Source organism: Grampus griseus, assembly GCF_964374135.1.
Source record: "Grampus griseus genome assembly, chromosome: 19".
Lineage (NCBI taxonomy): Eukaryota > Metazoa > Chordata > Mammalia > Artiodactyla > Delphinidae > Grampus > Grampus griseus.
This window is the reverse complement of record NC_139013.1, coordinates 7,122,817-7,137,150: the sequence shown is the minus strand read 5'-3', so window position 1 is coordinate 7,137,150 and position 14,334 is coordinate 7,122,817. Positions and strand designations below refer to the sequence as shown.

Sequence of the window (14,334 nt, the reverse complement as noted above, 5' to 3'; positions counted from 1 at the left end):
CCTAAAACTTGCGGACAAAGGGGAAGATAAAACTACACTTCCCGTGAGGCTTTGGAGCTAGAACAACTGCAGGTGGTCGGGCACGGCGCCCCGACGCCTGCCGGGAGTTGTAGTTCCCCCGGCCGTGTCACTCAGGTGTTGCCCACCCCGCCAGCCCTGGGAAGGGGCGGGGCGAACCTCAAGGGGCTGCTCTTTCCTTTGTGGACGTGGCGAGGGGCGCCCTTGGCCCGCCCAGCTCTCATCGGCCCCGCCCCATGAGGCCCTCAAGAGCGCTCATTGGTAGGAGGGCGGGCCTCTGCGCTGCAGGAGGCGGGGCCTGGCTGGAGAGCAGCCAAATTGGGCATCTTTTTGGAGAACACGGAGTGGAATTTAGAGAGCGAAGTGAAGCTGCCTGACCGGGTAAAGGGAGGCGGGGGCGGCTGCCCTGCCCAGCGAGGACGGTTCGGGTCCACTTGGGTGGAGGATTGGGGACCAAGCTGAAAGCGATGCCCGGGGGCCTGCATGATTTCTTTCTGGCCACGACCCCGCCCTGAACTATGCTTGGGAATTGCGCCACGTCTCCCGCTTGAATCCTCCACACTTGCGGCCCTGGTACGCCTCTGGGACTTCCTCAGAGGATTCGGTCCCCACAGCTGGCTTAACCTCAGAGAACCCCGCCTCCCTTCTCCCCTTCCTGTCCCTTCTTGAGCTCAAAACTTTGCAGCCAGCTACCAACTCTCTGTCCTGTCCTAGGCTCCCCCATCCCCATCCTCCTGTCTCGTCTCTGTCCTGTTCTCTGTGACCCCTGACTCCTAGCCTCCACCACTCCTCAGGGACTGATGATGTGGCAACCGTCACTTCTGCTGCTGCTGTTGCTGCTCAGGCGCGGAGCCCAGGGAAAGCCATCCCCTGACGCCGGCCCTCATGGCCAGGGGAGGGTGCACCACGCGGCCCCCCTGAGCGAGGCCACTCATGATGACGCTCACGGGAACTTCCAATATGATCATGAGGCTTTTCTGGGACGAGAAGTGGCCAAGGAATTCGACCAACTCACCCCAGAGGAAAGCCAAGCCCGTCTGGGGTAGGAGAGAGATGGAGGGGGAGGAGGATTCAGGGTTGTAATTTTAAAGAGGGAGGAGGTCAGGGGAGGCCTCGATGAGAGGGTAATATATGAGACACGTGGGTGTATGGGGGAATAGCATTCCAGGCAGAGGGAACTGTAAGTGCAAAGGCCCTGAAGCAGAATCGGGCCTGATGTGTCTGAAGAACAGTGAGACCTATGTGACTGGAACCCAGTGAGTGGAGGGAGAGAGTAGAAGGTAGTGGCAGAGAGAACAAAGGGGTCAGGTTGTGCAGGGCCTTTGGGGCCACAGTGAAGTTTTAAGCTTTTCTCTGAGTGAGATAAGGGCTGTGGGATGGCTCTGAGCAGAAGGAGGACGTGAGCTGACTTAGGCTTTAACAGGATCCCTCTTGCCATGCAGGGCACAGACTATAGCGAGCAAGAAGCAGGGAGCCCAGTGAGGAAGTGACTGCAGTCTTCCAGGTGGGAGAGAAGAGACTAGGGTCACCAGATTCAGGGTGGAGATAGCGGTGGTGGCCAGGTCTGCTGGCTGGGATATTGTGCATGGATGGGGTTGGGTGTAGAAAGGACGGGGGAGGAAAAGCAGTGATAGACTTACACATAATACAATGCCTGGAGCTGTTCAAAGTGCTTTACGAGATTTAAGTCGTTTAATCCCCACACGGATTATGAGGTATGTTCTGTTATTTATCCCCATTTTACAGAGGGGGAAACTAAGGCACAGACAGGGTAAGTGACTTGCCCACGGTCACACAGCCAGCAAGAAGAGGTGGCAGGATTTGAACCTAAATGTCTGGCTCTAGAGCCCAAACTCTTAACCACCGCTGGAACCTCAGGGTAGCCGGACCCCTACGAAACAGAGCAGAGACAGCCTAGCGCGGGAGGAAGGGATCAGCGACCTGGGCAGGGCCATCTCAAATTCAATTCTGGGGACTGGTTTGCGGGGATTTCGGGATGGTGACAGGAAGAAGGGCTCCACGTGGCCTGTGTTAGCACTTGGGCGAGAGCACAGACCAATGACGGGGCATTGCCAGGGGAGAGGGATGGGACCTGGGAGCCGAGAGGCGTGGCTCGAGAGACGGGGCATGAGGTGGGGGCCTAAAAGGGCTTGACATGTGACATGGAGGTGTACAGGATCAGGCTGGAGCACGGGGAGGAACGGGTGGAAGCCGAGCCTGCAGTGTTGGGGCTGATGGTTGGGGCAAAGCCTGATAACGGCTGGGAAAGACTAGAGAAAAGGGGCGAGTCGCAGCATACCTCGGGGCTGCAGGGATACGGGCCTGAAATTGACGCTCGCAGCCCGGGAGGGGGCCGAGCAGAGGCCGGGGCTAGAGGGGCTAGAGGTTCTGTAGACTGGCAGAGCCAGGGGAAGGGGGCGGGGCCTGAGACGGCAAGAGGTCTGGAGAGTCTGTAGCCGTGGCAATCGGAGTTCAGAGTGAGTCTTGGGACAGGGAATCTGCGGGCGAGGGGCACGGTGTGACTCCCTGCCCCCTGCCCCCCTCCCCAGCTCGTTCAAGCTAGAGATGGAGCACGTGCAGGCCAGAGTGGAGAGTGAGACCCTGGATTGTCATAGGTCCTTTCCCCAAGCGAGCATGTCGTGGACCGCAGTGCCAGCCACAGGCCCGCCGCGTCTCGGAAAGGGCGTTATTGCCTCTGGGAGCGGACCCTGGATTAAGGGGGGGCAGAGCCCTGAGGAGGGCGTGGTACCGGGATTGACAGGCGCCTCCTCCCAATTTGCTGGCGACTCAGGGACAACATTTTCAGCCCTATGTGGGGGTGTGTCTCGAGTTCCTGGAAGAAGGCGGGACCCGGGGGTCGGCGGGGCCCGAGACTGACGTGTGCCCCGCCCCGGCTCGCAGGCGCATCGTGGACCGCATGGACCGCGCCGGGGACGGGGACGGCTGGGTGTCGCTGGCCGAGCTCCGCGCGTGGATCGCACACACGCAGCAGCGGCACATACGGGACTCAGTGAGCGCAGCCTGGAACACGTACGACACAGACCGCGACGGGCGTGTGGGTTGGGAGGAGCTGCGCAACGCCACCTACGGCCACTACGAGCCGGGTACGCGAACCGACCCCTGCTCCCCACACACACCATGACCTGGACCTTTTTGACACCTTCATCCTGAGAACGTTAAGCCCGTTAACCAGATTCATGACCTTTGACCTCCGACCCTTGACCAGGGTCTACCCACTTCTAGAACCCCATCACCCTGAAACCCCCAACCCTTTATCTCTGGTTTCTCGTTCTGACATCCACTGGGGAACTTCAGATCCTTGACCAGGGACATCTACCTCCTAAGCCCTATCGGCCTGACCTTTGATCTCTGACCTCTCATCCTGAGAGCCCCAAGCCATTTATTCCTCCTCTGCCTCTGGATTCCCTCCTCTCCAACCCCATGCCCCAGTCCTCGGCCCCCCACGGCTCTTATCCACTCCCTCCTGGACCCTCAACCCAGCCTCCGCCTCCAGCCTGTCCCTCGCATACACCCAGAGGGATCTTTCCACACTCAGAGCTGACCTTGACCTTCCCCTGCTCACAGCCCCCCATGGCTCCCCAGGGTCCCCAGGAGAGAGTCTTAGCTCCTCAGCCGAGTCTCACCCAACCATCCACCATCGTTTTTCTGCATTTTCTGCCCCAGCTAAATGGATCTTCTGCAGTTTCCCCGAACTCACAGTGCTCTTCAAACCTCTACACTCTGCACATACTGTTCCCTTTGTTGAAAATGTCCTTCCCCTCCTCTGTGTCCAGCAAGCTGAGTCAGTATACTGCACCAGAGCATGACTTCGGGGCCCAGTGGGCCAGTATCAACTCAAAGTCCATCCTTCCTGGCTGCGTGACCTTGGGCAAGTTATTTCCTCTCTCTGACAGTCAGCTTTCTCCTTCATAAAGTAAGAATAAATGAAAAAACGGAATTCCCTGGAGGTCCAATGGTTAGGGCTTCGTGCTTTCACTGCCAACCGTGCGGGTTCAATTCCTGGTCGGGGAACTAAGATCCTACAAGCCGCTCGGTGCAGCCAAAAAAAACCCCCAACAACAACTACTACAAAATAACTCATTTTGCTTGCTTTTTGTGAGAATTAATTGCAATTTTGTAGATAAAGAGCTTAGCACATAATAAGCTCTCACTACAAGGTAGCTACTATTAATTATTATTATTTCGGTGGAGGTCTCCCTGCCCTGACTCCCCAGAGTTAGATTCCTTTGTCTTTTTTTTTTTTTTTTTTTTTAATTTTTGGCCACACCCTGCTTCATGTGGAACCTCAGTTCCCAGACCAGGGATTGAACCCGAGTCCCCTGCATTGGAAGGTGGAGTCTTAACCACTGGACCACCAGGGAAGTCTCAGATCCCTTTGTCTTAAAGCACATCCCACCAAGATCCCTCCTTCCCCAGGTGAAGAATTTCATGATGTGGAGGACGCAGAGACCTACAAGAAGATGCTGGCTCGGGACGAGCGGCGTTTCCGGGTGGCTGACCAGGATGGGGACTCAATGGCCACTCGGGAAGAGCTGACGGCCTTTTTGCATCCTGAGGAGTTCCCTCACATGCGGGACATCGTGATTGCTGTGAGTGGGGGCCTGAGGAACGCTGCTTCCCACCTCCCTCCCGGGACCCAGGCTTCTGATGCCAGGACTAGCCTCCCAGCACTTACCTTCGGGGCTCCAGTGCCCACCCTTCAACCCCCCAGTATCTAATCTCTCCTGATCTGGCCTCCCCCTTTCTGTGCTCACATCTGGGGTCCAAGCACCCAGCCTGCCTTCAGAAAACCACATCCCCCAGCAGTGCCTTAGATAGCCCCCATCCTGGCTGAACCCCAGGAAAATCCCAACCCCAGACATGGAGTGTCCACTCTGAGGCCATTCCTGCTGGCCCCCCATCTTCTATTACTTTATATATATATATATATTTTTTTTTTTTTTTTTTTGCCAACTCTGTCTCTATTTTAGAGTGGCAGGATTTTTTTCTCTTCTCTCTTTTCTTTTTTTTCCCATTAGACTTTAATTGCTAGAGCCATTTTAGGTTCACAGCAAAATTGAGTGGAAAGTCCAGAGATTTCTCCTGTACCCCCTGCCCATGCCAGGTGTAGTTAACTTCTTCCACCCAGTGGGGTTTCAGTACCTATAAGACAGCTCAAAGGACATGGCTCAGAATATTATCTATAGCCCTTGAAGAGGAACTAAAGGGTCCTTGACTATGCTTAATGACTAAACTAATAATATTTTGTTCTGTTTGACTGTTTTCCTTTGTTTCTGCATTTTCTCAGCCCTGATGCCTCTTTCTCCCCAGGAAACCCTGGAGGATCTGGACAAGAACAAAGACGGCTATGTGCAAGTGGACGAGTACATCGGTGAGTGGGACCTGATTCTCTTCCCAAGGAGGCCTGTCCTCTCCCAAGCATGGGTGGCAGCTGATATATATCAGCCATTAGAGCGAAGGCTCTCTGAAGTGGGGCAGGGTTGCTGCCTGGGTCCATCCATCCACCCAACATTTACTGAGTATCCACTGTGGGCCAGGCCTAAGGAACATTTACTGAGCACATATATTTCCTGGGCCCAACAAATCTTTATCAAACACCCTTTGTGTGCCAGGCTCAGGAAACATTTATTGAGTCCCTTCTGTTTGCCAGACCGCAAAAGCATTTATCAAGCACCTACTGTGTGCCGGGCCAGGAAACATTTATCAAGCACCTACTGCATGTTGGTGGTCGAGGATAGAGCAGAGAATATCACAGAGAAGGTCCGTTCCTGGGAAAGTGTGGAGTTTCTACAAAATCAGGGCTCAGGAGCTGTGTTTGGTTGGGATAGGATGTCAGGGAAATTGTCTTGAGCCTGCATTTACACAGCAAATCCTGCATCTCCTGTTATTCAGGATGTCGGGGAGCCCTCAAGACACCCCCCAGTTCCCCATTGGTTCTGCCTCTGTCCCTGTCCTCAGGGGTACAAAGAATTTGGTTGAAGGGAGGCTATTAAACGTGGAAGTCTTTAAAGTTTGAAAACATTGCTTTATAGAATGCTTTTATGGAACAAACCCATAGGCAAGACATTTCAATTTAAGCATCATTTATTTTTTTCTGAAGAAGATAGAAGTCTCTCTCTCTCTTTTTGGTCAGAAAGAACTCCAGGGACTTCCCTGGCAGTCCAGTGGTTAGGACTCGGTGCCTTCACTGCCATGGCCACAGGTTCAGTTCCTGGTCGGGGAACTAAGATCTCGCAAGACGCACAGCATGGCAAAAAAAAAAAAAAGACGTAAGACCATTAAAAAAAAAAAAAAGCAAGGCTGAAGGCTAAGTGGGTAATTGTGTGCCTGGCACACCTGTTCCATCTTTGAGGCCATCCCTCCCTGTGACAGCCCCCTGGCCTGGCCCCGGAGTAGAGGAAGGCATTCTGTCCTCATTATGGTGGCTTTGTGTCTGGTATAAAAAGACTTGTCAGGTTGTAATGTCTTCCAAATGTATCTGTGGGCCCTTGGGGTGAAGAGCTTTTCAAACATTTACAAATAATTGCAACAAAGGAGAGGCTCCTAACATCTCCAGGGATGTTCTGGGTGTGGTGAGCTGTTCAAAGTGTGGCTATAGAGGATCTCCCACTATGGGTGCCCCCTATGTGCCAGGCACTGCACCACACAGCGCACACTCTGTCTCATGCATGTGTCGATCAAATGGATGGATGATTCAATCAATCCCATGACCAATCAATGAAGCCAATTTCACCTGCAGCATAACGATCACCTGCAAGTCGGGTTTGTTATCAATTCCATTTAACAGAAGAGGAAACTGAGGTGAAGGAAAGTGAAGTGGGTGGTCCGAGGTTCCGGGCTCCAGGAGTGTCAGGGCCAGGCTGGGAGGCCCCAGGAACTGCCCCTGATGTCGCCCCCTCTCACCCCCCAACCCCAGCGGATCTGTACTCGGCAGAGCCCGGGGAGGAGGAGCCAGCCTGGGTGCAGACGGAGCGGGAACAGTTCCGGGACTTCCGCGATCTGAACAAGGACGGGAAGCTGGATGGGAGTGAGGTGGGCCACTGGGTGCTGCCCCCTGCCCAGGACCAGCCGCTGGTGGAGGCCAACCACTTGCTGCACGAGAGTGACACAGACAAGGTGCAGGGGCGCAGGGGGATGATGCTGGCCCGGTGGGCAGAAATGACCAAAACGTGGGCCTGGGACTTCGGGGTCCCTATTTGGCTGGAGAAAGAAAGAGGGACAAAGATGGAGGTGGGGAGGGAGAAAAGCAGGAACAGAGACCCAGGGAGAGGGGGACGGAGACCATGGGAGCCATACTTGGCTCCAGGGAGGAGTCTCACAGGCAGGGCCCCGTGGCATCCCGCTGACCTCTGACCCCCTCTCAGGACGGGCGTCTGAGCAAGGCTGAGATCCTGGACAACTGGAACATGTTCGTGGGCAGCCAGGCCACCAACTATGGCGAGGACCTGACACGTCACCACGATGAGCTCTGAGCCCCAGCGTGCCCACTGCAGCCTTGTCGCCCCATGGGCTGACCCACAGAAGGGCCCCAGTGGCCAGGGCCCCCTGTCCGGCCCTGAAGGATGCGGACACAGCCTCCGGTGTCCCCCTGCTCCTGGGCTCTCATGGACCCACAGGGTCAACTTCTCTCCCTGAGACATCGCAGCCCCCCCAGATCCCCCCAAGGGCTCACAGACCCAAAGTGAGGGACCATCCACTTCTCACTGGCAGAGTCTCCCCGCCCAGACCAAGGCCCCCTACGCCAAGCTCAGTCTGTAAGAGCCTCCACTAACCCCCAGCTCCGAATCTGAGCCTCACACCACAGAGACGAGAAACACTCCCGCAGGTGCCCCGAACTTGCCCCCAGCACTTGCCCAAAGGATGCCTCCTCTCTGCCAGGGAAGCAATAAAATCTAGTGCTGGGGCCCCATCTGTGTGTCTCCCTGAGGGGGTAACAGGGGCCTTGGGGGCTGTGGCTGGGAGAGGAACATGCTGGGAGTTGGGGGGCTGTGGGCTGAAGGAGGGGACAAGGCATTTGAAGAGGGAGCTCTGGGGGTTGGGCAGGGTTTGAGGTCGTCCCTGGAAACAAAAAATAAAACTAGAGGGCAGAAGACCTAAATAGACATTTCTCCAAAGAAGACATTCAGTGGCCAACAGGCACATGAAAAGATGCTCAGCATCACTATTGGAGAAATGCAAATCAAAACCACAATGAGGTACCACCTCATGCTACCAGTCAGAATGGCCATCATTAAAAAGTCCACAAATAATAAATGCTGGAGGGGGTGTGGAGAGAAGGGCACCTTCCTACACAGCTGGTGTGAATGTAAATTGGTGCAGCCAATGGAAAAGGGTATAGAGGTGCCTCAAAAAACTAAAAATAGAACTACCATATGATCCAGCAATCCCACTCCTGGGCATGTAACCGGAGAAAACTAATTCGAAAAGATACATGCACCCCAATGTTCATTACAGCACTATTTACAACAGCCAAGACATGGAAACAACCTAAATGTCCATCGACAGATGAATGGATAAAGAAGATGAGGTACATATATACAATGGAATACTACCCAGTCATAAAAAAGAATGAAATAATGCCATTTGCAGCGACATGGATGGACCCAGAGATTATCATACTAAGTGATCTAAGCCAAAGACAAATATTATATTATCTCACTTATATGTGAAATCTAAAAAATTATACAAATGAACTTATTTACAAAACAGAAACAGACCCACAGACACAGAAAAACTTATGGTTACCAAAGGGGAAAGTGGGGGGAGGGATAAATTAGGAGTTTGGGATTAGCAGATACACAGTACTATATATAAAATAGATAAACAACAAGGACCTACTGTATAGCACAGGGAACTATAGTCAGTATCTTATAATGACCTATAATGGAAAAGAACCTGAAAAAGAATATATATACAGCTGGATCACTTTGCTGTACACCAGAAACTAACACAACATTGTAAACCAACTATACTTCCAAAAAAAAAAAAGAGTGAACCCTAATATGTCTATACACTTTAGCTAATAATGATGTATCAATACTGATTTACCAATTATAACAGTGCCACACTAGTGCAAGATGTTAATAGTAGGGAAAACTGGGAACTCGCTACTGTCCACTCATTTTGTAATAGGGAAGAACTTTTGTATTCTATTACAAGTTAATCACTAAAGGGATTTTGCCTTTAAGCTTAAATCATACATAATAACCCATCTCGGGGAACCCTGCCTCCCAGGTGACGAGCATTAAGCTAAAACACCTTTGTTTAGCTCAAGGGAAACCTCCTGACCAGGCCCACCTGTGAATGGCTGAGGGAAGGAAGAAATTAACACCTCCTGAGTCTGACCCGGAACCAGGACTTTCTCTCTCCCCTTTTAGTATAAAAGGAGCCTGAATTCTAACTCGGGGAAGATGGTTCTTTGAGATGCTGGTGCACCATCTTCTCAGTGTGCTGGCTTTGTGGATGAAGTCACTATTCTTTGCCCCAAGGACTCATCTCTGGATTTATTGGCCTGACGTGGGGCAAGTAGTACCAATTTTTGCAAAGCCTGCCAGGAGCCTTGCAGCAGCTCATGGCCAACCAGCCCCGGTTGGGGAATTTTCGGGTAAGGCCCTAGCAGCTGCCGGGACCGCTTGGCCTGAGGATCTTCCCTTCAAAATTCCCCAAAGCGGCACCATCTGACCCATCGCTTGGCAGTGGGAGCAAGAAATTGACCTGTGGGAGCCGACAGGCTCCATACAGCAGGGTAAGTAGTTCTGGTGTGTACAGCCGGAAACTTTTTCCTCCCCTTGGGGCTTTTTCCTCCGGAATAAGCCCGTTTGTTTTGTATTTGAGCGGGGGTACCCTGTTGGAGAGAGGCAATAACAGCTGGACTTTTCCCCGATTTGTGAACGGGATCGTTTGTTTCTTTGGATGCTGGCGTTTGTGTGCACTGTTTGTGTTTTGTTTGTCTTGTATTTCTGTCTTTAAAAATTGGGGAATGGGGCTTCCCTGGTGGCGCAGTGGTTGGGAGTCCGCCTGCCGACGCAGGGGACACGGGTTTGTGCCCCGGTCCGGGAAGATCCCACATGCCGCGGAGCGGCTGGGCCCGTGAGCCATGGCCGCTGAGCCTGCGCGTCCGGAGCCTGTGCTCTGCAACGGGAGAGGCCACAGCAGTGAGAGGCCCGCGTACCGAAAAAAAAAAAAAAAAAAATTGGGGAATGTTTCTACTATCCCTAAAGAAAGTCCTCTGGGGTGTATTTTGGGTAGGTGATCTGATTACAGCTATTAATCCATGACTGAGAGGAAGATGATATTTCATGGTAACACTGTGTGGCCACAGTACCTGTTAAGATCTCCACGAGAGGGCTAGGGAGGGTTATCTTGGGACCCTGTGCCCCATGTAACGTCACCCTTGCTGTGGTGTTAATTCCGTTGCCTGCAGTCTCCTGTGTTGTTGGTCTGGATCCAACAGCTCTCCAAGGAGTCGCGTTGCGTGAGGGTTGAGTTGATGGCTCTTGTGATATGTAAAATCCCGTGACCAAACTTGAGGGTTTATTTAGGTTTTTGTTCGTTGTTAGGGGTTTTTCATTTCATTTTGTTTTGGTACCATTTTTTCATTTACAGATTGATGTCAAATGAAGGAAAGGAACACAGACACACACACACACACAAACACCTGTCTGTTCTTGTCCAGAAGTGGGACATTCCCAGGGAGAAGAGAAAGGTTCCACTTGGTTCCTAAAATCACTGAGAGGCCCATCCCAGAATTCAGCCTGGTTGGTGGAGGCCAAGGCCAACAGGCATCCTTTTAATGGTTAGAGATGCTTCCTCGCTATTCATGGTTTTATGGTTGCCTTTGAATGGCTCTGTGGTTATTCTGTGGAGAAACAGGGAAGAATGATGAAATCCTCTAGGTGCAAGCATTTGTGCTACTACATTAGGGTGGGAAAAGTCAGACAGTTGTCACTTTATGGTAATAAAAACCCAAGGGAACATCTGTCGTACAGCAAGAAAAGGAGTGAGGGGGACTCAACACAAAGGAACCTGCCCTACCGAAGATCAGCAAATAGACTTAACTCAAATGCTTCAAGCTGCAGGAAATTTCAGATACCTGCTGGTGTTTGTGGACACGTTCAGAATGGGTGGAAGCATATCCCACCTGGACAGAAAAAGCCTCTGAAGTGGTGAAAGCTCTCCTTAAGGATATTATTCCCGGATTAGATTGTCTTACACCCTTCAAAGTGACAATGGACCTGCTTTTGTCTCCAGTATAACCAAACAGGTATCTAAAGCCCTGCGAATTAATTGGAAAGTCCATTCCTCCTGGAGACCACAATAAACAGGAAAAAACCCAGAAAATGAATCATACATTAACAAGAAGCATTGCTAAAATATGTCAAGAGACTAATTTAACTTGGGATAAGATCTTGACAGTAACTGTTTTGTTTTATCCAGAGTTTATAATTGTTATCTGTGGGAGGGTTGGAATTTTAATCCAAGTGTGACTCAAAGCTTTTAATTATAAACATGATGACATACTGCCCCCTAGTGGCGGACTGTGGAGAATTGGTTTAGGAAGGAGTAGGGCAAATTTGTAGCTCTCTGAGGGCTGCATGTTTGAAAACATTTTTTTTTAATCAAAATAATACTCATACATAGCAAAAAATTATTTTTATGGAGAAACTTATGATAAATAGCTGCTCAGCACCCGGTCACTCCTAGTGTCTCTCCCCAGGTTTGTTGTTTTTTTTTAATCTTTTGCACATTTTAAATTTTGGCAATATACTCGTAGGATACAAAATTCTAAATACATACGATGATACTAAAACCAAAGCCTTCCTTCCACTAAGGTCGCCTCTTCTGGCAGCCAGTGTTTTTCTCAGGGAGAATTTACACAGAATTAAGCAAAAAATGCACAACTTGTTTTACTTTTAATGGAAATGATAGCAGATAATAACCTTTCTTGTTTCTCTTAATGCTTTTTTTTTTTTTTTTTTTTTTTTTTGCGGTACGCGGGCCTCTCACTGTTGTGGCCTCTCCCGTTGCGGAGCACAGGCTCCAGACGCACAGGCTCAGCGGCCATGGCTCACGGGCCCAGCTGCTCCGCGGCATGTGGGATCTTCTCGGACCGGGGCACGAACCCGTGTCCCCTGCATCGGCAGGCGGACTCTCAACCACAGCGCCACCAGGGAAGCCCAATGCTTTTTTTTTTTTTTTTTTTTTTGAGCCAGAATCCTCCAATTTTAAATTTTAAAAATTATTTATGGGCTTCCCCAGTCTTACAGCTGAGTGATATTCTTCTGGATAAATTATTTAACCAGTTCTCTACTGAACAACATTTAAGTTGTTTCCAGTCTTTTCTCTTCCAAAGGATGCTGCACAGAAGGCACTAGCACATCCGTAATTTTCCATGAATTTAACTGCAGATAAATTCCTAGAAATGGAATTTATGAATTCGGTAGACACTGCCAAACTGCCAAGGACATCTCTTTGTTATTGCAGTGAACTTTTTTTTTTTTTTTTTAATATTGCTCTACGCGGGCCTCTCACTGTTGTGGCCTCTCCCGTTGCGGAGCACAGGCTCCGGACGCGCAGGCTCAGCGGCCATGGCTCACGGGCCCAGCCGCTCCGCGGCATGTGGGATCCTCTCAGACCGGGGCACGAACCCATGTCCCCTGCATCGGCAGGCGGACTCTCAACCACTGTGCCACCAGGGAAGCCCTATTGCAGTGAATTTAAGGACATTTTTATGGGAGAATAACATATGAATAGAAAAGTGTACAACTCAAGTGTTCAGCAACATTAATTTTCAGACTGCATGCACACACTTGTAACTAGTACTCAGATGAAGAAAGAGAACACTATCAGCCCCCAGGAGGACGCAGACATCACCTCCCCAGGGATAACTACTACCCCGATTTCAAAGGATACTTTCGCCTATTTATTTAGAGAAGTAGAAGCACGCTGTGTGCACTCAGGTGTTGGGCAGAGTGGTCCTTTTCGTTGCTGTATAGCACTCCACTGGGAATGGCCCACAGGTCACGCATTCTGCTGTTGATAAAATTGGGTCATTTCCAGTAAGTGGCTATGACAAGCAGAGGTGCTGTGAACATTCTAGTTTGTGTTTTGTTGAGCCTGTTTGTATGTGTGTTGGTTGCAGAGGTCAGAGTAAGATTGCCAGGTCATGCAGTCACCATTTTTTAGTTTTACTACATGTTGCCAAATCGTTTCCCCAGTTTCCATGCCTACCAGCATAGTAAAGAAAATTCTAGTTTCTCCACGTGCTTATTGAGAACTTTGGGAACTTTGGAACTGTTTCTGCTTTTAGTTCTCTGGTGACCCCTGACACCTCCAGATCAGTGATGGAATCCACCGGCTTCTGAGAGCCAGCCTGGGAGCAGCAGTCAGGTGGGGTCTCTTGACGATGTCAGATCTTCTGATTTTTAAAACATTGAGTTATAACTCGTCTACTAGAAAATTATTAACCCTTTGAAATGTACGATTCAGTGATCTTTAAATTTACGAGGTTGTGTATCCATAACCATCATCTGATCCCGGAACATTTTCATCACCCCAACAACAAACCAGGACTGACTGACTTTCTTTTTCTTTCTTTCTTTTCCTTTCTTTCTCTTTCTCTTTCTTTTTTCTTTTCTTTCTTTCTTTCCTTCCTCCCTTCCTCCCTCCCTCCCTCCTTCCTTCCTTCCTTCCTTTCTCTCTCTTTCTTTCTCTCTTTATTTATCTGGCTGCACCATGTGGCATGTGGAATGTTAGTTCCCTGACCAGGGATCAAACCCATGCCCCCACTGTAGTGGAAATGCAGAGTCCAGGGAAGTGTGGAGTCTTAACCACTGGACCGCCAGGGAAGTCCCAAACCAGGACTTTAATTAGTCACTCCCCAATTCCCTCCTCCCTCTGGCCCCTGACAACCAATAATTTACTTTTCATCTCTATGAACTTGTCTATTCTGGACATTTTATATAACAGGAGTCATACAATATGTGACCTTTCATCTGGCTTTTTTTTTTTTTTTGCGGTACACGGGCTTCTCACTGCTGTGGCCTCTCCCGTTGCGGAGCACAGGCTCCGGACGCGCAGGCCCAGTGGCCATGGCTCATGGGCCCAGCCGCTCCGTGGCATGTGGGATCCTCCCAGACCAGGGCATGAACCCATGTCCCTTGCATCGGCAGGGGGACTCTCAACCGCTGCGCCACCAGGGAAGCCCCTCATCTGGCTTTTTACTTAGCATGATGTTTTCAAGGCCCACGTTTTAGCGTGGATCAGAATTCCATTCCTTTTTATGGCTGAATAATA

At 50.7% G+C, this 14,334-nt stretch overlaps 1 protein-coding gene across 2 annotated transcripts; it reads left to right on the top strand.

Annotated features, from left to right (window-relative positions):
* The first annotated feature begins 326 nt into the window (after positions 1 to 326).
* RCN3 (reticulocalbin 3) lies at positions 327 to 7,937 on the top strand. 2 transcript variants are annotated; one of them, XM_082677735.1, is made up of 7 exons: positions 327 to 399; positions 813 to 1,060; positions 2,920 to 3,122; positions 4,456 to 4,628; positions 5,350 to 5,410; positions 6,956 to 7,155; positions 7,404 to 7,937. In XM_082677735.1, exons 2-7 carry the CDS (start codon positions 819 to 821, stop codon positions 7,509 to 7,511), a joined length of 987 nt encoding a protein of 328 aa, XP_082533861.1. In that variant the 5' UTR covers positions 327 to 399; positions 813 to 818; the 3' UTR covers positions 7,512 to 7,937. The 2 variants fall into 2 exon arrangements, with proteins under 2 accessions (XP_082533861.1, XP_082533862.1); XM_082677736.1 differs by lacking the exons at positions 6,956 to 7,155; positions 7,404 to 7,937 and adding an exon at positions 6,173 to 6,936.
* The last annotated feature ends 6,397 nt before the right edge of the window (positions 7,938 to 14,334 follow it).